General features: G+C 39.5%; 1 protein-coding gene across 21 annotated transcripts in view; it reads left to right on the forward strand.

Moving 5' to 3' along the window:
- The window catches only part of NRXN3 (neurexin 3), a 1014891-nt gene that overhangs the window by 97152 nt on the left and 897381 nt on the right, over window positions 1-20358 (forward strand). For all 21 annotated transcript variants that reach the window (XM_042790607.1, XM_042790621.1, XM_042790610.1 and 18 more), the window contains exon 5: window positions 418-429. In XM_042790607.1, the coding sequence (XP_042646541.1) occupies window positions 418-429 (12 nt within the window). The remainder of the gene's footprint in view (window positions 1-417; window positions 430-20358) is intronic.

Consider the following 20358-nt stretch of genomic DNA (forward strand, 5'->3'; position numbering starts at 1 on the left):
TATTACCATGAGATTTATTTTTTTTCTGTCCTACTCTGTTGTTTCCCTTGCTGTTTTGAATTTGACGTGGAATGAGGCATATCACTGGCGTGCTATTGCATGAGGGGTTTGCATTTCTCAGTAGAAAATTGAATTAAAGCCAAAGGGCTTAACCAGGCAGTTGCTGGTTATACTGTCAGTTGTTTAAGCTTTGCTCTGTATTTTAGTTGTGGTGTGTCTCCTGTTTTTCCCCTGACTTAGTGTTTTGTTCGGTTTGGCTACTACATAAATATGCTCATTTTCTTGTTTTTGTAAGTATGGCCAGTGACATAATTTTCTGTTTTTCATGCTTCCTCCTTCTCTCCTCTTTTGCCTCCTTCATGATGGACACCCCTCTTGTTCCTCCTCTTAACTGGACACACACCTTCCTGTCTGTAGGCAGAAGTAAAGGTAGAGATTGCATTCTTTCTAAGACTTCATTAATTGTGAGATGTTTGTTTGTCAATGGACAAATTGTATTTTTATTAATGTGGTTCATATTGGAACTTAATGCCTTTACTTTTAAAAGTCTCTTAACAATCTTTTGTTTTGTACTGTATTATGGAAGAAATATTTATTAAGATTAAGGCTTTGAGGCCTGCTTAACAGATGGTATTTTCTCCCTGTTCACACTATGGGCTGCGCAGTGTCTGGCTCTCTGTGGCTGGTGACACTGGGGTGCAGAGAGACAACCAGTTCAGTCGAAGGCAGAGCCAGAGGCCAGTGAGCTGGTACTGCCAACCCTCCGGCACTGAAGTAATGCCACTGCTGGGAATTTTGGCACTGGTGTTGGTGGAAGCAGGATCTGGTCTTGTCCAGTACGCTTCAATGATGGAGGTGTTTTGAGCTATCATTTCTTCACCTAGCTCTGCTTCCCATCCTCTGATACTGAAAACCTGGTTTTCAAAGAGGAATTGAGTTGAAAAAAGCTACAAAGAAACAGATTTGACCAGCACTGCTAAGCAGAGAGGGCCATTTCCTTTGCTGCTCAGTATAGCACAAGGCACGTAAGGCTGCTCTGGGGCTCCAGCTTGCTCTTCAGCAGTTCACACCTATCTTTAGCATGCGGAGGGCAGTCATCCATCCCTAATCAAAACTGTCAAAAAGTCAAAATGCTGCAAACCTGCTGCGGGTCTCCAGTTGGACTGGAGGGAAGGGTGAAGATTAATTGATAAATTTTAAGCACTGCTTGAGGAAAATCCATTTATTTGTCCTGTTTTCCAATGAGATAGAGAGATTAAAAGGTTTTATTATGCTGAGGCTTACTCCTTTTCAACAAATACACTGCTGAACAACCTCATCTATTAATCAGCATGATTTGAACACACTAGAGGATGTTGGATGTGTCCATGCCAATAAGACATTGGGGGATGAAATGACTAATTGTACTATTATGAATTTGGGAGGATATGAAAGCTCACATGATTTGTTCATAACTTTCCTTTGAGACACAAGCAGTCTCTGCCCAGTGATCACTCCTGTAATACCTGTATTCAGGGGAGCACAATGGCATGTTAAACATTTTCTCTTTGTGTTATTCCTCTTTCTGATACCCTGCCTTCTTGTAACAAGTTTGTATTGTTGGATTCTGTGTGATGGGGTGCATCATGTAATCAATATTATTTGTTCTGTTTGGAGGTTGAAAAAATATTCCAATAATTAATTTCATAGCTTTTCTATTTGAAGCTGGATGGTGGAGTATACTACATAAGCTGTACTCAGAGCTATATTCATAGCAAGAGATGAACATCAGAACATAATAATCACATATATACACTGTAGAAAAGGTGAGAACCCAAGGCTCTGGCTCTAAGCACACCATACAAAATGTTCCTGTGCCTCAACACAACTGCCAATGTTTGATTTAGCTGATGTATGGCTTAGTGTGATTTAAGGGTCAGTGTAGATCAGGGTGAGTCTTGTATGGTGTGATGTTACCTCATGTTGCTCCCTTCTTTTCTTGGGTGACATTTGTGCTGCAGGCCAGCCAGTGCAGGACTAAACAGAAAGTCTTTTCCGAAGCAAAACTCCCAGCTGAGCCTGTAGGAATAAGGATTATAATATATAGTCCACAATTAATTCATATGCACTGAAACTTAATTTATTGTGTCACTGAGTGAAAATATTGTTTCAATTCCCATCTATGTGTAGTTTTTAGCTCTAGTTATAGCAAGTGACTTCATCAGAGAACCATCACTGTATGAAAAATGGTATTAACTTCAGAGGGCTCAGGCAATGTAATATTGAACCCACAAATGGCCTTCAGCTCACTGAGAAGGTGGTACCGGATGCCTTAGTGATTGTACCTGGAAGGTTCATATTTTTTGTCATTCTTCTAGTTTTTAGTAAAAACTGGCAGCCACTCTGTCTCATGCCATGTATGTAGCTAAACCATATGATATATTTGATTTCATAAAACCTCTTCACAACATATATCAGTCTGTGACCTTGCATTCATCATTTAAAACAGGTCTTTCATTAGTTGTTTCCGCTGTAGTATATAGGCTTCTTCTGCATCTATCCTTTTTAAAAATAAGTTCCTGGAAAGCTGAAGAAGTAGTGTATGTGTTCTGGGGCAATGGCTGGAGTAGCTGAGATAGTGAAAAACGCCTGGGTACCTCTTGCATTTTAACCTGAATTCCATATATATGCATTGTTTCTGGTTTTATTTGGCATATGGAACTGGTAGTGAAGATGAGGTAAATGTATGATCAGCAGGGAGTACTTTATTTATTTGGCATGAATTGCTGAATATGACTTCTCTTCTGGAGAGGAATTGACAATTAAGGAACAATTATATTGAGTTTGTTTCCCTAACACTCCCCCACAAGTAAATGATACCGGAGGAGATCATAAATATCCCACTCTAATTTGCTATTGAACTGAAGTTAATGTGTAGTCACGTTCTTCCATATAATTTGTTCTTTTGACAGCCTTTGTTAGGAAATTATAATTTGCCTTTTTGCTACCTTTCACCATTCTCTTACATATGTTTTACCATCACTCTTGGTTTGGATTTGGCCTCTACTGAGGTTCGTGCCTTCAGAGGAAATTGGCTGTGTTCCTGGTGGGACTCTGCTATCTTCCCTGAATGAAGTCCTGTGTCCTCTTGAAGGCAGTAGCAAAATTCACATTGAATTTAGTGGGCCAAGATTCACCCAAAGAACTGAAAAGTCCCAAACATCCCCTCTGACACAAAGAATGAGTGAGGTCTGTATGGTTTCTGGGTATGCACAAGTCACCGCCGTAGCACTCATGTACTCTGCAGACTGCTGCTACTCCTCTAAGGCTCTACGCTCCTTCCCTCCATCAGTAGCTGTGCTTGGGATGAAAAACTGCATAGCTGCACACTCATGTTCAACATGAAGCACATTTTTTCTCCATTCTCAGAGAGAAATGAGTGTTCACCTATTTCATGGGTGGGACATTTTTTAATGCATGTTGTGTAGACCAAAGGCTACTGTGTAGTTCTCAGCATTTCGATATCAGATTATCTCTCTTGGTCCTAACTGCTCTTAACCCGAGTAGGTCTTTTAGGTTTTGTAAAGTTCAGCATTGCTCTCAGTGAGCAGTGTGAGGTTGTTATTTCTTTGAATTGTTCAATAATATTGACCAGGAGGTAATGGCACAGAAAAAATGAAATAACATTTGTGGAGTCGGATAGAAGAAAATGACTGGACCTTACTGATCTGGAAAATAATTTTGAGTTCTTCTTCACCAGTAATACCATTAGGATTTCAGAGCGATGTGAATAAGTCCATTTGAGTGGCCAAGAGTTTATGCAAATGTTGAAGCAAAACATCAGTAACAAATGAAATCATTTGTGCTCTCTGAATATCTAATTATATAAGGGGAAAAACAACACTACATTCATCTTGCCAGACTTGGCAGTGATTTTTAAGCTTTGCTTTGCCCTGTAAAATATCTTAATATTTGGCTTTTAAATATAAATACTGTATGTTTTTGGTTTCTACATTTATACTCCTTTCCTTAATACTTTTAAAATATGTGTGGTATTGGGTTAGTTTTCCTTTTGGTGAGAAAGAAATCCTGCATTATTATAAGGATAGTGACTTTCAGTTTTAAATTTTCTCTCGATGACTGTTTAAAAAATAAAACATTTTATTTTATGGTTAGAAAATACCCAGTTTGTAAAACCTCTTTGGCAGAATCAAGGCCCTTTGAATGTAGATGTCAATCTTCTGGAATAATTTTTTGTAAGTGAATTTTGCTGCTGGTTTCGTATTTTATTTAAGGAAGAAACAAATATTTTAATGTAATACTTATAATTCTAATTAGAGATAATTGATAGTTGCTGAATTTCAGATGTAAGATATTTGGGGACACTTCTGCAAAGCATTCATCCTATTTCTTTGTATTCCAGAGGTGATGACATTTTCTGAACTTTGGTGAATGAAATCACTCAAATGTTGAATATCAGCTAATGCAAGGGAATAGATGTCTTATAAACATTCTTCTCCTTACACCTCTTTGTAATATATTTATGAAGGCAGACATATGAGACATTAAATAGGACATTTCTGGTAAAATATTTTTTGTTTTGTTTGTGCATATAAGCATGTGTGCTTACAAAAAATGTGTATGCATGAAATATTTAATAATGTGTTAATTATTTTGTAGTTTATAGGTAATTTATTTTTTCTTATGCTTTCTGTCTGCCTTATTTTAAAACTGTGTCTTTCTAGCGTGTGAATAAACAGCTGATTCTTTGTTGGCTTTCATTTTTATTAAGAAGAATGATTCCTGTGAGAGTTAAAAGGTATTGTGGTTGTGTTGTTTGCAAACAGGAGTTAAAATATTGTCCTTTTATGCTGTATTGTAGTCTTCTGGTTTTGATGAGGCTCAGGTTTCACTCTCCCAAAGAGAATATTTAATTGATATAATTGAAAGGCGCTTTTTTTTTTTTTTTTTCCTCTATTTTCTTCATTTGAGGCATTCAGTGGTGTGTAGAGATGCAGAGGTAGCAAAACAGGCCACATGCTTTGTAAAAGGCAGACTAATAGCACTTTTGATGGACGCCTGATTTTTAAAGTGCTGTATCTTTCATTAAAATTTACATGTAAAGTAAGGGCAAGCACAGTGACATGAAAGCTAATGCAAGTTGCACATCTTGACATAATAACAATCACAAGAAGCTGGAGATCCCAGATGGCAGCTTGGCCTTTGCCATCCTTTTAATAAGCTACTAACTGCTAATTATTGCACTCTTCTGGGCAAGTTAATTTACTGTTGACTCTTAAAGAGACATTGTGCCTTTTCCTGGCATTTATGTTTTTCAGTTTAGATATGAGAGTGTTTTTCCCTGCAGATTGCAGTCCTTCCAATGGACAGTAACAAAGAGGCAAAGAAGCAGAGAGGGAAATGGAACATAATAAGCGATGTTTTCTTTGACAATAGCAGAATATAGGGTTGTAGGTTTTTCTAGGGCGTGGATTTAGAGGTGAAAGGAACACCAGCATGTATACTATATCCAGGATGAAGGTTTTGTATTTAAAAGAAAGGCCTTACTGCAGAATTAATATTATCATTAAAAATAAACAGAACATCTTTCCCTTAAATAATTGAAGTTTGAGATTCTGAAAATGAGATAAACTAGAAATAGCAAATCAAAATTACAGGTTCATTTCTGTTGCCAGAGATGATTTGAGGGCAAAATTTCAACTCAAAATTCTGAAAGCTAAAATATCCACTGTAATTATGGAAAAATTCTTCATTTTAATGTTGCTTACCTGGTTGTCATAATACAGGGAAGTACCATTATCTGTAAAACATACAATTTTTTAAAGTGATCTTTTTCTTCTTCCAGTTGAAAAGGACATTTTGTAATGAGACCAGTCAGGGAGAAGTTTTGATCTAAGAACCTATTTAGGAATGAAGGAACAGCTGCAGTTTAAATGGACTCTAATTCTCACAGTTAATGCTGTTTTGTGAATGCATGATTCTCTCTGATAACATTTGGGAGGAGTGATGGTGGGTAATAGCTTATTTCCTGGTCTTTATGGTAATGCAGCAAAGTGGTGATAATGCCATCAGGAACTGAAATAGACCCCCCCCCCCCATCACACACATCAGACAGAGACAGCCCTGCAAAAATATGAAACTGGGTGAAAGAGGGGAGTTTCCTATTTTAAGGCTCATTGTGGCCTTTTGTGGACTAGAGTGATAACATTATGGTATTGAACAGTTTAGAAAATATGTGCTTTGTAAACTGAATCTTGTGCATTAAGAGTAAGCGCTTTAAACCATCAGCCTTATTTGCAGTGCTTTACCAGATTGTAAATATTTTGACTAGAGATTAGTGGATAACATGCCATACAAATGGTTGTGAAACAGTTACTGTGAAGAAATCCATCCTTTCTCAAATTGTCTGATATAACTCACCTAGTATTGTCTGTGTCAGTTATTAACCCATGTCTAATGGCGTGTGATTTCCCCCACATCAGTATTCTGGTTTTCAATTCGGATTTTGGCAATGCACCATTGCTAGTTGGTGATCTTGCTGTGACACCTGCCACCTTTCATTTGTTTGGCCATACCCACCTCTTTCATGGAGCCAGAAGCTCCTTCTCATGTTGTCTTTCATTTCCACATTTGTTTCAAGAGCCTTAATAGTTCTAAGTGCACATATCCAAATAGAGATCAGCGCTGATAGGATATGAAATAAGGGAAGATAGTAGAAAATACCACTACAGTGAGCAAGGAATCAGGTGTGAATCCAGGACTCACAGGTTGTAGCATATTCACTTGTTCCTGGAGCTTTTTGTTTTGAAATTTATGTTACAGATGACTTATCTTGCAAGTTGCTGTGTTTAAGGTACTGTGTTCCCTAAACAGCCAGTGAAGCCCACCCAAAACAGCCAGTGAAGCCCACCCATAGAAATTAAGTGTGTTTTGCACCTGGGGATATGTTGAGTACCTGAAAGGACAAAATCCCCAATTTTTGTTTTAGCAGGATTTTTTGTGAGACGTTGATCTCATACTAGATATGCTTTATATACCAAGAGGCTTGATGTAATGGTATTAAGAGCCATATTCTTCACTGCACTGCAAGGATTTTATTGTGGTATAACTGATACTGAAGCAGAGGAAATGCACTGTTGTAAAAGAAATAGTGCAGGGAAGAATCTGGCTCTGAGACTGTTCAACCCTAACCTGAGGGATTCTAGATCATTTTCACTAAATGATGGCCTTGGTTCTCCTCTTGTTAAAAACTGCAAAGCATTTAATAGAAACAGTCCTTTACCAGCACTGCTTTGTGGAGAAAAGCTTTAAACAGAACTGGTACTTTGAGAATTTGTGTACACAGTTGTCACCATTAAAAAAGTCAGTAGCATTTGCCAAGCAGTACCACACTGTGGTGCCTGAGATATCGCTTTCTCTCCTACAGTAGAGCAAGAAGAATGTATGTAGTATATGTAGGTAAGTGTTTACGATTTGATTCTGTCAATTGCATGTATTTTAATCGAGCTTTTCTCTCAAATCAGTTTGATTGGGGAACTGCTTATGGGTCAGATTATTTCTAAAGCAAAACATGGTTCCTTTTAATTGACCAAATTCTTTTTACTGAGGACTCTAAAAAACCATTTCAGTATTTGTTCTAAAATCATATAGCTTTGTGACTGTTAGTTGTTAGTAATGGTAACACAAATGTATACTTTGAATGTTGAAATAATTGTATTTTAAAAGGAACTGTGGTCTTATTAGGTATGGTGGAATTGTATTAAGCCAGTGTTATAAAGCACACACCTTTATTCCCCTTAATTACTGGTATATTAATAATGACCAGGTTGATGATGAATGTACTGATCACCAGCTGGGATCAGACAATTACATTTGATTGTGTAAAGAGTTAGTTGCTATAAGCCTTGAAATATTAAAACTTGGCTAGAATAAATATCACAGAAGAACCTTTGTCTTTTACATGTGTATTCAGCTGCCAGTTCTCTGAGCAATTCTTGGTTCACTCAGTAATGTTGGGAATCAAACTGTGAACAGTTATTTTCCAGCCCTGTGAATGTTGATAAAAGGATCTTGCATAGCTGTTGGCTTGTCCTGCAAGGGGAGAGCACATTGCTGCATCGTAGCAGAGGGATTACAGGCTCTCGCTTAGCTCTGCATTAAAGATGTTGCAAGCTTTTATAAAATGCAGGGCAGCACCTAGCATCGTTCTGCATTTGCATTTCACAGCTCTGACAAAGGGCAGACATGTTTCAGACACCAGTGCCTTGCAGGACTGTCCAAGTCCATCATCCAAATAATACATTTATCTGACTATTTTCAATCACACATATTTATTTTAGATAGTCTCACTCTGAAGACAGTCTCAATGAAGTCTGTAGGCATGTGGAGCAACTTGCTCTCTACATCTGTTTTTCATCCCTCAGTCTACCAATTATTTTTTCCTCGGAATTTGTTCAGTTCCTAAACATCCATTGATTTATCTTTCCTCTGTTGCTAAATTGCTGAAAAGACGCATAACTTTTGTTATTTGTCTCCTGGAATACTGTCATGAAGAACACTTTCTGGCATTGATCATCTGCAGTTTCAACAGAATATCATTTTTGCCACAGTGTGACAGACCATTTATGCCAGATTGTGGAAAAACTATTTTCCTAAAGTTGGAAAAATCAGAATTTACAGATTGTAAAGCTCTCTTTAAAAATGACTTGCTCTACTTAAGGTACTCAATTCCAGGCTTAGCATTTCAATTTCTCAGTCAACTTTATATGACTAGATATAATACTAGAGACATCACTAGGAATTTTGCTTTGCTACATTCTTGTACTTTACTTGTTCTGTCTATTGACTCCATCTTTAAAACAGATGTATTTTAAGAGAAATCTGTGGACACTTCATTTCCTGCCATGCTGCACTGTATGTCCGTAACAGAATGAATGTATTATGTGGTGTATGTGCTTATTGCATTGTCAGCCAAAAGGATGACTTTTTTCTGTTTTGACTTTCCCAAATACTGATATTTTTTTTCTTTTTCTTTGGTGTGAGGGAACAGAAGAGTAGAGAGATAATCTCTGATTTTCTTCCTTTTTTCTCTCTTAAGGTCCTTCTATTTAAACCAGTGTAGTTTTCTTACAAATTTTCTCCTTCAGGTGTTTGCTATCAATCTGCTGGGTTAAACTTTGTGCTATTCCATCAGGCAAGTTTGGTAAATGTTGATCAGTGCATGAAATCAGTTCTTAAATGGTTGCAAAATTGCCTTCCTTCAGACTGTTTTGATCACAAGGGCTTTCAAGTGTCAAAGTCATTTGGAGAACTAGATAGATAAAATGCATGAGCACTAAGCTTTTTTCCAGGATAGAATAAATAAATGTGTTTTCTACTGTGTGCTCTGCCTTTGATAGTGATTTGTTAAAAGGGAAAAAAAGAAAGGCAATGATATTAAATATTTACAAGAGTGATTTAGTTGTGTAATCTTGTGCTATGCATCCCTGTTTAATAGTGAAATCAGCTACTGCTGAAGTAAATGCCATTAAACTGGTAGTGCTGTGAAGGTCACTGCCTATACAATGTCAAAGCAATTTATAGAGAATAATGATTTTTGTCGGCTTTCCAGTGTACCAACCTCCATCCTTTTTGTCTTATTTTCCAAAAATAACCAAAAACAAATTTATTTCAGGAATCACTTTCTCTCCGACTCTTTTCCCATCTGACTTATTTGTGAGCTTGCAACCTCTTTAAAAGTTTTCCTATTGATGTGCTCAGTGGATAGACACTGATTCCCTTCTTTCTGGCCTTGAGCTGGTTACAGCTCTATTTGCTGGGATTTCCAGTTGGCCATTTCTCAGTGGTTCATTTTAAGAGATGCTGAATTATGACCTCTGCTCTTATGAGTGTTTGCTTTTCTACCCTGTGTTATTTCTATCTGTCTGGATTCTCCTGAAAAATATTTTTTTGTGTGCTGATTGTTTATCATCAGCAGTGCACATGTAGCATGCTGACATCCCACCAACCTCCTGTCCTGATAAGTGTCTTAAAAATGCTCAGAGTACATTCCTAAATAGTGTCATACTTAATGGAGAGCCTCAGAAGTGAGAGGTGTGTTCTTCATTCCGGGGCTGGCTTTCCCTGTGAATTGTCAGGCCCTTTGTGCCTCTGTGGCAGTGGAGTGGAGACAAAAACCCTTCACCACTGCACAAGGAGGCTGCTGCATTGATGCCTACAGAGTGTCCTTAAAACAATAGACAATGAGTACAAAACATTATCATTCAGCTTCACATCCATCCAGTAAGAAGGTTAATTATTTGTTTTCCTTGTTTTACAGTTGAATAAGCAGAAGCACAGAGAGATGGAGAGGTAGAGGACAGGCAATAAATGCCAGAGTTCTCTTGTCCATTCCTGTTTCTGTAAGCACCAGTGCAATCTATTTTATAAACCACCAAATAACTTGCTTGTTCTACCAAGGACTCTCACAATTAGATTCCATTTGCTAAAGCAGTTCTCTAAGAAGATTAAAACTGTATTTATCTATTGATAAACATGTACATGACTGTAAAAATAGCAATCATATTTTGCAAAGGGAATAACACATATTCTCTGTGACAAAAATCTACAGAATGAAAAAAAAACATAATGCAGAGGTGTCCTAAGTGTAATGTGTAAGGATTTTGCTGGGAAAGTATGTATGAGCGCACAGATGTAACGTGGGTTTCTCCTTAAAGGCATGAATTTTAAGGTCAAGTGGGAAAGAAAGAGGGTACTTAAGCAGTCAAGGAGTGAAAATGGTTTTTTCAGTTATGAGGAAGAAGAATGGATGTACAGCATCAGCAGTGGAAAGAGGGGGCAAATGGAATTAATGGGAAAGGAGGCAGAGGGAAGGGTAGTAGAAACATAAGTACTTGTATCTGGGAGGAGTGTCCCAGATAAAATGGCGGGAGAGGAATCTGCCGTGAACACGGGTCTTCCGGACAGAATGAAGTAGGAAGATACCCCTACACATTATTTTTTGCCGAATATTAGGCATCTAGGTAGTATTATTACTGGTAGCTTATTTTGGTTCTTTGTTTTTTGTGGCATCTCATTCCACAATGCACACAGGAGAAGACTAAAGCCTTTGTTTACTGACATGGCTTTTCATGGCCTTTTCCTTTAGGTCCATTAGTGAACCTTTTATCTGTTGTGAAAGAGGCTAGTCAGCAGGGTGTCTGGAATGGCTGTGTATGTACATGGTTAATTCAGGCCTTGTGATTTCCTTTAGTCTGTTTTATCTGGTTCTTTGTCTCTTTTTATGCAAGTCTATGATTAGTATTGAGTTCTTCCCAGAATGCTGGCAATTATCTCACAGGTGAAAGGATTAAGAAAGAGCAGTGAGAATTACACTGGGATTAAATAAGATTGCCTTTGGAGTGTGTTTGTGGATGTGCTTTTTTTTTTCTAAGCAAAGAGAAAGAAGAGAGAAGCCAGCTCAGCCTTCAGATCTCTCTAGGGAAGAAAGTAATACCCTTGAATATGGAAAAGTAGCATTTCAGCCTGGGAGGAGGTCATACTGAGAAAGGAAAGGTAATGTTAAGGCACAAGATTTAGAGTCCTCAGTTCAGTTCTTGGTTGCTCTGATTTTGCTTCAGGCTGTTCTGATTGCCCACAGTGAACCTCAGTTTGTCCATGTGTGAAATGGAAGCGGTGATAACTTTCCTGTCTTATGTTGCATGAAACTAAATTAATTACTCTGTAAGTGTGTTAGGTTTTTTGGGTAGTAAGTACAAAAAAAGAGGATAGAGTATTCTTCTCATGCTCCATGATATGGTCATCCATCCAACCACGTGATGTCAGATATGGTTAGTGGTGGCTTATTTCTGACCCTCTGTTACCTCTGCCTCTGTGTCATGAGTGGGGCAGACACAATGCTGGTAGAAACTGGGGCCTCAGCCCCCTTTTGGGATGGGAAAAGGAACTGACCTGTGGGACTGGCAGGCCATATATCCCAGACTCTGGAGGGGCAACATAGCTTTCAGGCTGGGCCATGTCGCACCCTATCTACAAACTGGCCTGGAAGACAGGGCCTGGCAGATGTCACTGCTGATGGGAGCCTGGACTTTGGGATGCAGCCCTGGGATAATAATTTATTTCACCTTTATCCCTGTTCTTCACCTCTCCTGACTCTGGCACCACTTGTGTTTGCAGTGCAGCACTGCCTGAAGACCATGAGAGAAGTTGTGCTTTGGTGTTGAGAAAGCAAATAGTGCCGGGAAACAGGAGAGGGGTGATGGGAATGGGTCAAAAGCTCCATCAGGTGCCCTGATGTGTCTGTGCACGATGGGAACAGTGGCACGCAAGGTCCCTGCTAACCTCCGTGTTGCTGGAGAGGCTCAGGTGTTTCTCAGTAACACATAGCAGCCCTGCTTCTGCGTGAAATTGATCTTTTACCCTCAGGGCAGTTTATTTTTCATAGAATCATATAATAGTTTGGGTTGAAGTGAACCTGTAGAATTCATCTAGTCCAACCTCCTTGCAGTGAGCAGGGACATCTCCAACTAGATCAGGTTGCTCAGAGCCCCATCCAACCTGACCTTGAATATTTCCAGGGATGGGGCATCTACAACATCTCTGGGCAACCTGTTCCAGTGTTTCACCACCTTCACTGTAAAAAAATTTTTTCCTTACATCTAGTCTGAATCTACCCTCTCTTAGTTTAAAACCATTAGCCCCTGTCCTATCACTACAGGCTCTACTAAAATGTCTGTCCCCAAGACTAAAATAATTGGAGCTTGTACTAGTCAAAGGAACAGATGAAGGATGTTCTCTATTCCTACACAGGGTAGCTGAGGCAAGGAATTTACCTTTTTGGGGTGCTGGCTTCCCACACTGGGGCTGTATCTTGCCACTGAACCTGCTGCCTCCTCTCCACTGCGCAGCATCCAGCTTCTGGGAGTCGCTGCTGGCTGCTTCCCAGGCAGCAGCCGTGGCAGCAGTGACTGCAGGCACCTAGAGTATTTTGCCCTGGTGTGACATCCTCCTCAGAGAAGTGACCAGGGCAGAAACTTTTCTTGTTCTGTCCTTGCTACTGTTCTCACTTTGTGTCTTCCCACTGTATGTGCTGTCCCCATTCACTCAAGCCTTTCAGCCCTGTCCTTAGGGGAGTATGAACACAACAGTGACTATGCCTGTTTGGTCTTTACCCTCTATGTTACATGTACTGAGAAAGAGCTGGTTAATGTTTGTTGTCATTGCTTTTGTGATGAGTATCAGGCACATCCTGATTTTACTCATTTTACTCTGGTTCTCCACTGGAGTATTTTTCACCTTCTGTCAGTTAGGAGTCAGGCAGCTGTAAGATGACATGTAAGCAGAAATGAGGAGATTGTGCCCTGTTGAGTCCACATAAAGAATTTGGATGGAGTTACTGCACAGGCATTCCTGAATGCTTTTCCAAGTTCTCTGATATCTGTTCCTTACCCCTTCACATTATTCAGTTAACACTGATCTGTTCCTCTTATAATGCAGGTTTGTTGGCTTTGATTGGAGTGTGTTTGGCTGATGGGGCACCTTGGGGACAGAAGCAGAGTTCCCAGAGCTTTGGCCATGTAAAATATGAACTTGCAGAAGTTATAAATAACAATTTTCCATGAGAATTCCAATATCCTTATACTGCAGTTCCATAATGATTGCCTAAGCCTCTGTTCTCTTTCCATCTGGTGATCTTTTTTTCTGTTGTATTTTTCATTCTGATTTTATTCTTAGTATGTCAGTTTGTTTTACCTTGTCTGTATTGATGGATAGCTGTGATTCAAAAATCTATTTTGTTCCAAGTATATTTTTATCAGAATAACCCTCAGTATCTTTCCATCCCAAATTTCTATGCCAAACACATTTTTAAGTGTCTCCTTATGTTCCCCTGACCGAGTGACTAGATGTGGAGCTGTAGTACAGCTGTTTTGTCTTGCCCCACAGCTCTACCACACAAACCTTGATTTTTACTTACTTTGACTTGCTATGCACAATAGTGCAGCGCTGGGTCCCTCTGGCACCCTGATCTAGGGCATTGATGCCATCCCACTGCTGGGACTCAGAGTTAGGTTAGTGCACATCACTCTGGACCTTCAGCAAGTAGAGTTTGGCAGGACAGCAGAGCTAGAAACAAGACACACTGGTAGTGCTGTGAACAGGAGATACTGTGTAGTCACTCAGAGCACTAAGTATTTCCCACTTAACAGAAACAGTCAGTGAAGGACATAGATTACCTGATTTTCCACAGAGATAGGGTGGACTACTAGTGCTGGGAATGTAGCCCAGGGGTTCAGATTTCTGTTGGCTACTGAGAGCTACTGAGCTGAGCATGTTTTCAGTTGAACACGCTAGGTGCAGCAAGTCACATCAAAGCCATATTTAGAAGTGGGCCTAAGCAATGATATTATTCTTAGACAATGTAGAATTTGCTTCTCTTGCATTTTCTTAGTCTTTCACAGGCAAATAATATTAATTACAAAGTCCCTACTGTATCTGAGACACTGGCTTGCCAAGAAATTAGATTTTCATTGTACATGGAGATTTCACTTTGTTAAGAGAGTGCTTTAGAGAAAGGGGGGAAACAGTGGAAGAACAAGAGTAATTCAAGAGTCTCTTATTACAAGATTATCTGTCTTTTTACTGAGCTGCGTATTTATTACATGGCAAAGCTCTAGTTACAGGCCAGTGATTGCCTCGTTTCAGGTGTTTACCTGGTGGCTTCTGGGATGCCACATAAACAGCTGTATATAGAGCCAGTTATTCAATCCACTCATAAAGAGGTTTGATTGCAGGTCTCCAGCCTTCCCAGGGTACAATGCCTGAGCCAAAGCAAGCAGGAGGTTGTCCTGCCAGCCAGCAGAGCTCTCTGCTGATGTTATTACTGCTGCCACTGCTGGAAATGTTTAGAAATGCTAATATGAATTTTCCAAAGGGGCAAAACAAAAGGGTATGGGGGCAGTTGGCTCAGTGGGGATGGGGCATGGAGCATCAGAGTTTCCTTTTTTATCCATTCATTGTCCCCCTTGCTGTCAAGTGTTGGCATGGTGGGCTGCTCAGGGAGGGAAGGTGCCAATTCCTTTTGTTCTACCATAAGGCTCTGGGGGTTCATATTCCTCCCTTTCTAACCATTTCCCCCCACCTTTCTGGCATTACTTCAAAGACAGACCTTTAGGTATACCTTTCCTATTATAATTTCTGGTTTGTGAGACTCTGAAGTTCACAAGATATCTTTGTGCTGTATAGGATGATAATGAAATATGTGAAAATTAGCCAAAACCACAGGCAGTGGCATCATCAGTCTTTTGTCCTGTGAGGCTGTCAAGCCTTTCTGGGTTTGTCTAATAGTTGTGGTGCATTGTGTGTATGCCTCAACTATATTATCAATAACTTAAGCATCATAACATAACCTCTAGTCCTTGTCTGCTCTTGTTTCTTCTTTTCTTGTATGTTATGCTTAGGAAAATAAAAAGATATGGCAGCTTTTCAACAGTTAGATTCTGTGTATAGCTAAATTCTAGTCCTTCCCCAAACAATTCCATGAATTAACTTTCAAACTGTTTCTTAAAAGCCTTATCAGCCTCTAATAAAATAATGAAAGGAATATTAAGAATAATGAATCTGTAACTATACAGGGTAACAGAAACATGAGCAATCATCAGCGGCATTTAATAAACAAAACTCATAGAAGACATTTGATTACTTTTGGACTGAGTTACAAAATTAATGGATGAAAGGAAGACAGTGGTTGTGATATATCTAGACTTCAATGTGTTATTTGACAAAAAGCACTATATAATCTTACTTGAAAAAAAACAATTAAAATTTGGCTTTAACATGAAGAATTTTCTAAAATAAATTAGCAATACAAAATGCAACAGCATTTTCATGAACTGGGAGGGCTAGACAAATTGGAAGTTACTGTCATCTCTGTCTAGCGCTTTTCTCAGTGATCACAAAGAGGGGAAGAAATGACATATTAATGAAATGTGTAGATTTGACTAGAATGGGAAGAATTGCAATCATCAGTGTGTATAGAAAACAGCATAAATGTCGCATAAGTGCCATGACATCCTTCATAAAGCTGTAGGTGGATAATTCCTCTGTAAAGAGATCTGATAAGCTGCACCTAGACTAAACTATTAAGGGCCTTAAATACTGCAAAGCGAAGATATGTCAATTTGTAATAATTTTGAAAGGGCTTGATGATTAAGATCACGCATGGCTTGATTTTGAGGGAACAGTGAAAGACCAAGTATGTACAGTTAAACTCCATGCTGAGAAAGTGGCAAGATATGAAGTGAAAGCCATCTCCAAGCACGTACAGAGCATAAATGCACAGAAGAAAAAAGAATTATCCTGGTGTTGTCTCAGAGCAATTACCTAGAAGGGGTGTCACTAAATCGTACAGAGATGTTCTAGATCCCTGTATCAGGAGGAAACATCTTAACAGTGAGAACTACAGTATTAGATTATAGAGTACTTTACCAAGTGAAAAGATGGGAACCACGGAGTTTTGACAACTGTATTGAAAATAATCCAAATAAAGTTCCTATTCTAGGGAACCAGTCTTTCTCTTCCACACTTCGTGGACATAAGATGGTGACTTAGAAGAGGATAAAGGAAGTCTTTTCTCTTCTTCAAAACTCAAATGTACCATCATACAGATATATAGATATCCTTCATTTTTCAGAGAGGCTTTATCTGCTCCACATTGAAATCCTGTGTGCATTGCTCTAGTTGATGTCTGTATCTCTGAGGGAGCAACAATCTGTTGTTGTATCAGCTAGCAATATAAAAATAGGCCACCAAATGCAAACAAAATATTTTCATAAAGGAAACTGGCTGGTTTGCCATAACTACATTAGTGTTAATGCACTACCAGGTCTCTTTTTTCTTTATCCGTGTGTTAATTTTGTTCTTCAGTCTCCCCATCTCTTCTAGCTTAATTACCTTCCCCAGACTAGAGACTGCTGCTGCCTTTTGGCTTCATTATGAGCTTTCATTTTCATTAAGAACCTTGTGCTAATGGACTGTTATAAAACACAGTCATCACTGGCAGGTGTTGCCAAATGATTCTCAGCATGATGGTATTTCTGTGCAATGGAGCAAACAGTCTGGACATTGGATTTGTGGAGCATCCAAGGACTTGGGATAGAAGGCGAAGAGAGAAAAGTTTGGTGGATCAGTACAAAGAAGCCCTCAAATGTTGACATGAACAATAGTGGAAAAAGAGTACTATGATCAGTGGGCTTGTTCTGAGACCTCCAATAGTGCCAGCATCTGCTTAGGTTGAAAACATCACAGACCAGCTTCCCAAACAGCTCTGCAGTAGTGGTCGAGCCCATATTACAAAATACTGATCCTTGTAGCCTTCTAGTTTAGAAGAGAATAAAAATCTGAATACGACCTCATTGACTGAGTGAAATCATGTATCAAAATAAACTTTGTGTCTCATGTCATCAAACATTAGTAATGGGGCTGCATATTTCTGCTTCAGAGATATCATCCATAGTTGCCTTTGTGTGTCCTCTGAACCATTTAATGATGTTGGAACAAATATTCATCAGGAAAGAGCAAGGTCTTCCTGTATTGTCCTTCAAGGAGCTGATTGTCCGGTCAAAATAACTAGAAGCATGTCCCAGAAAAAATACTGTCAGATTTTGACTCTTAAGAGGGGTACTGTAAATAGAGTCATTATTCTGTGTTGATCTAAAGTCCCTTAACTTTTATTATCATCTGCCAAAGACTGTAAAAAGTCCCCAGTTATGTATCAAAGCAAGTACTGAGCAGGGGCCATGATGGCTCCACCTGCAGAAAAGGAACTGGTCCATTTTGCATATTATTTTCTGGCTTCTTTTAGATTTGCCTATGTTTCCCATTTGTCCTTTTCTTTCTTACCAAATGCAAGTTTCATGTCAGCTAAGGGATCTCTCTATGCTTTAACAGAGAGTGACAGCATGATATCACCTGCTGAGAAGTGACTTTATCAGTTCTTTTTTGTCCTTTCTCAAGGCACTGCTCCCTTGCAGTAGAAAGTCCTTTTTGCAGATGGACTGATCTCACAGAGTAGGCAAGGAATACTTGATCTCCATATCTGCAGGATATACATTTTGGCTGAGTGTAAGAAAGTGTATTTTATTTTAATTCTTGACCTTTTAGCAGTCCTTGGACCACTTCTGAGAAAGAATGGCTTTTCACAGGCCAGTGCAGTTAGTCTGCAGCTGTTACTGGAAGAGAGTGGTGTCCATATTGACATGCAATACATGGCCAAATCCAGCAGCTCTTCCTTTAGCAGGACTTTTAATGATTGTGTGGCAGATGGGATTTTTCTAGTGCCACATCGTTTTCTCCTTCAAGGGATGAGCTCAGACAAGACGTTTCAGAACAAGGGGAAAAGGTGTTTCATTGGGGGGCCTGGATCGTGTGGCAGAGGGAGACGACCTTCTGGAGTGTGCAGTGGGGCTAGCAGAAGATGACTTCAGTAGGGAGAGGCTTTACAGCACAGCATGGCCATGGGAGACTACTGGCAGGAGTAAGCAAAGAGCCAGCTCATAGAGATGGTGGAAGTATAGACTTTTTTCTCAGGGACCCTGTTACGATGCTTCATGGTGTGCTGCAACCCCGAAGATTACAAAACTGCATGTTGAAAGTGAGGGGCAGGGGAAGAAAAGACCCCCAGCAAATACAAGGCAGGACCTCTTTTTTTCTAGTCTGCTCTATGTCCCGCTTTTCATTTTGTCCATCTTAAAAATATAATTGCCTTAGTTCTGAGTATAAAGCACTTGTGGGCTTTTTCACTGCATGCACAAGCCTGATCACATCAGAATCCTGTAACAACCTGAAAGAGACTCTTGGAGTGAGTACAGTGCATGGATGCCGGCATGGGATCACCTGAGTGCCCTCGACTGCAGGCTCTGCTGGTCTTGTGTGACTCTTGCTCTCTGCAGCACTGAATAATGCCAAAAACTTTATGGTCACCTGAGCTCCCCTGTGGAGCTACAGCTGCTGGACTTCTGCTTTTAACCCTATCTGACATTATCTCTATGTTGTCATTTTCTAGGCTGATGTAACTGCAGCCAAAGGCTCATTTTCCATCTTTTATTTAAGCAAATCTCATAAGACATTTCAGTGTTTTGGAATAAGAGGAAATTGCTCCTGGTTAGAAGCAAGAATAATGTAAATAGGTATAAATCTCTCTCTCCTTTTCTCCAGTAATTCTTTCTAGGTCACATTGTAGAGCTTTGCCAGTACATGCTTAACTGTGACCCTGTGTTTCTTCTGTGTCCTTTCCTTGTACTTGCATAGATGTTGTGTATGTCTGGAGGATTCACTTGTAAGCGATCAGTTAAACGTGTGCAGAAACTGGAGCTCAAATCACTTCAAAGTGGATTAGGCTAAATAATGAGAATACATACCTGGAGAATAATCTTATACTGAACAGCAGGCAGTTTGGGGCAGAACATAAGTTACTGTAACCTGATAAGACACAGGGAAAGGTGTTAAAGAATATTCCAGTGGTAAGTATTATTTATTAACACTGTTGCTTTTATGTTCTGTCATTTTTCCATGTTTTTTTGTTCTTCTGTTAGGCTCCTTTTTCTAGGAAGAATTTTGTGCTAGGAAGTTTCTCAGATAAGTCCGTTCTCTTGATACCGGCTCTTCTATTATGTTTGAGTTGAAATAGTAGAAAAGTGAGAGGCCAGTACTCCTTACTCTCTCACTGGCACGTCCCATCTGTGAGTTAGATTTCTTTGCCAGTATTGATTTGTGTTTTCATAATCACTGTGTGGTTAGTGTCTTATCTTCCAAGGGGAGGAGGATGAAGAGGGTCCCTTAGGGAGTTAGTAGCATAGGAGGGAATGAACCCCAGATATTCTTGGCTATTTTGGGGCATTTATACCATATGTACTTTAAATGCGAAATTTAACTGTTCATCAAGAATGGGGTAGAGTTTATTCTGATAGGTTTAAAAAAGCCCTATGACGGGCAGAGCTATTATCTTCCTCCAGAAGGTGATTTACTTGTTATTGCTGGGCTGTGACTCAGGCCTTTCCTTCTGAAGGGATAAATCATTCCTAGCAGAGTAAATGTCACATGGAGATGTATCGGTGACTCCAGAAAAAGTTGCCCTTTAACAGCTTCATGGTAACATTTCCCTTGCAGCGCTTGGGTAAATGCAATGACAAAACAAAGGGAGAATCTATCCCCTTCTTCTGCCCCTCTTCATCACAGCCTGTCAGTCCCACCTCGGGGCCATTGCATCTTAAAGGGAATGACTCAGACCACTGGCAGAGCAGATAATGCCAAGCCAAAAGGAGATTGGGCAGCATATAAATCTCAGAACGTGGGACAGGAGCCAAC

Source organism: Tyto alba, unplaced genomic scaffold, assembly GCF_018691265.1.
Source record: "Tyto alba isolate M040663 unplaced genomic scaffold, T.alba_DEE_v4.0 Super-Scaffold_18, whole genome shotgun sequence".
NCBI lineage: Eukaryota > Metazoa > Chordata > Aves > Strigiformes > Tytonidae > Tyto > Tyto alba.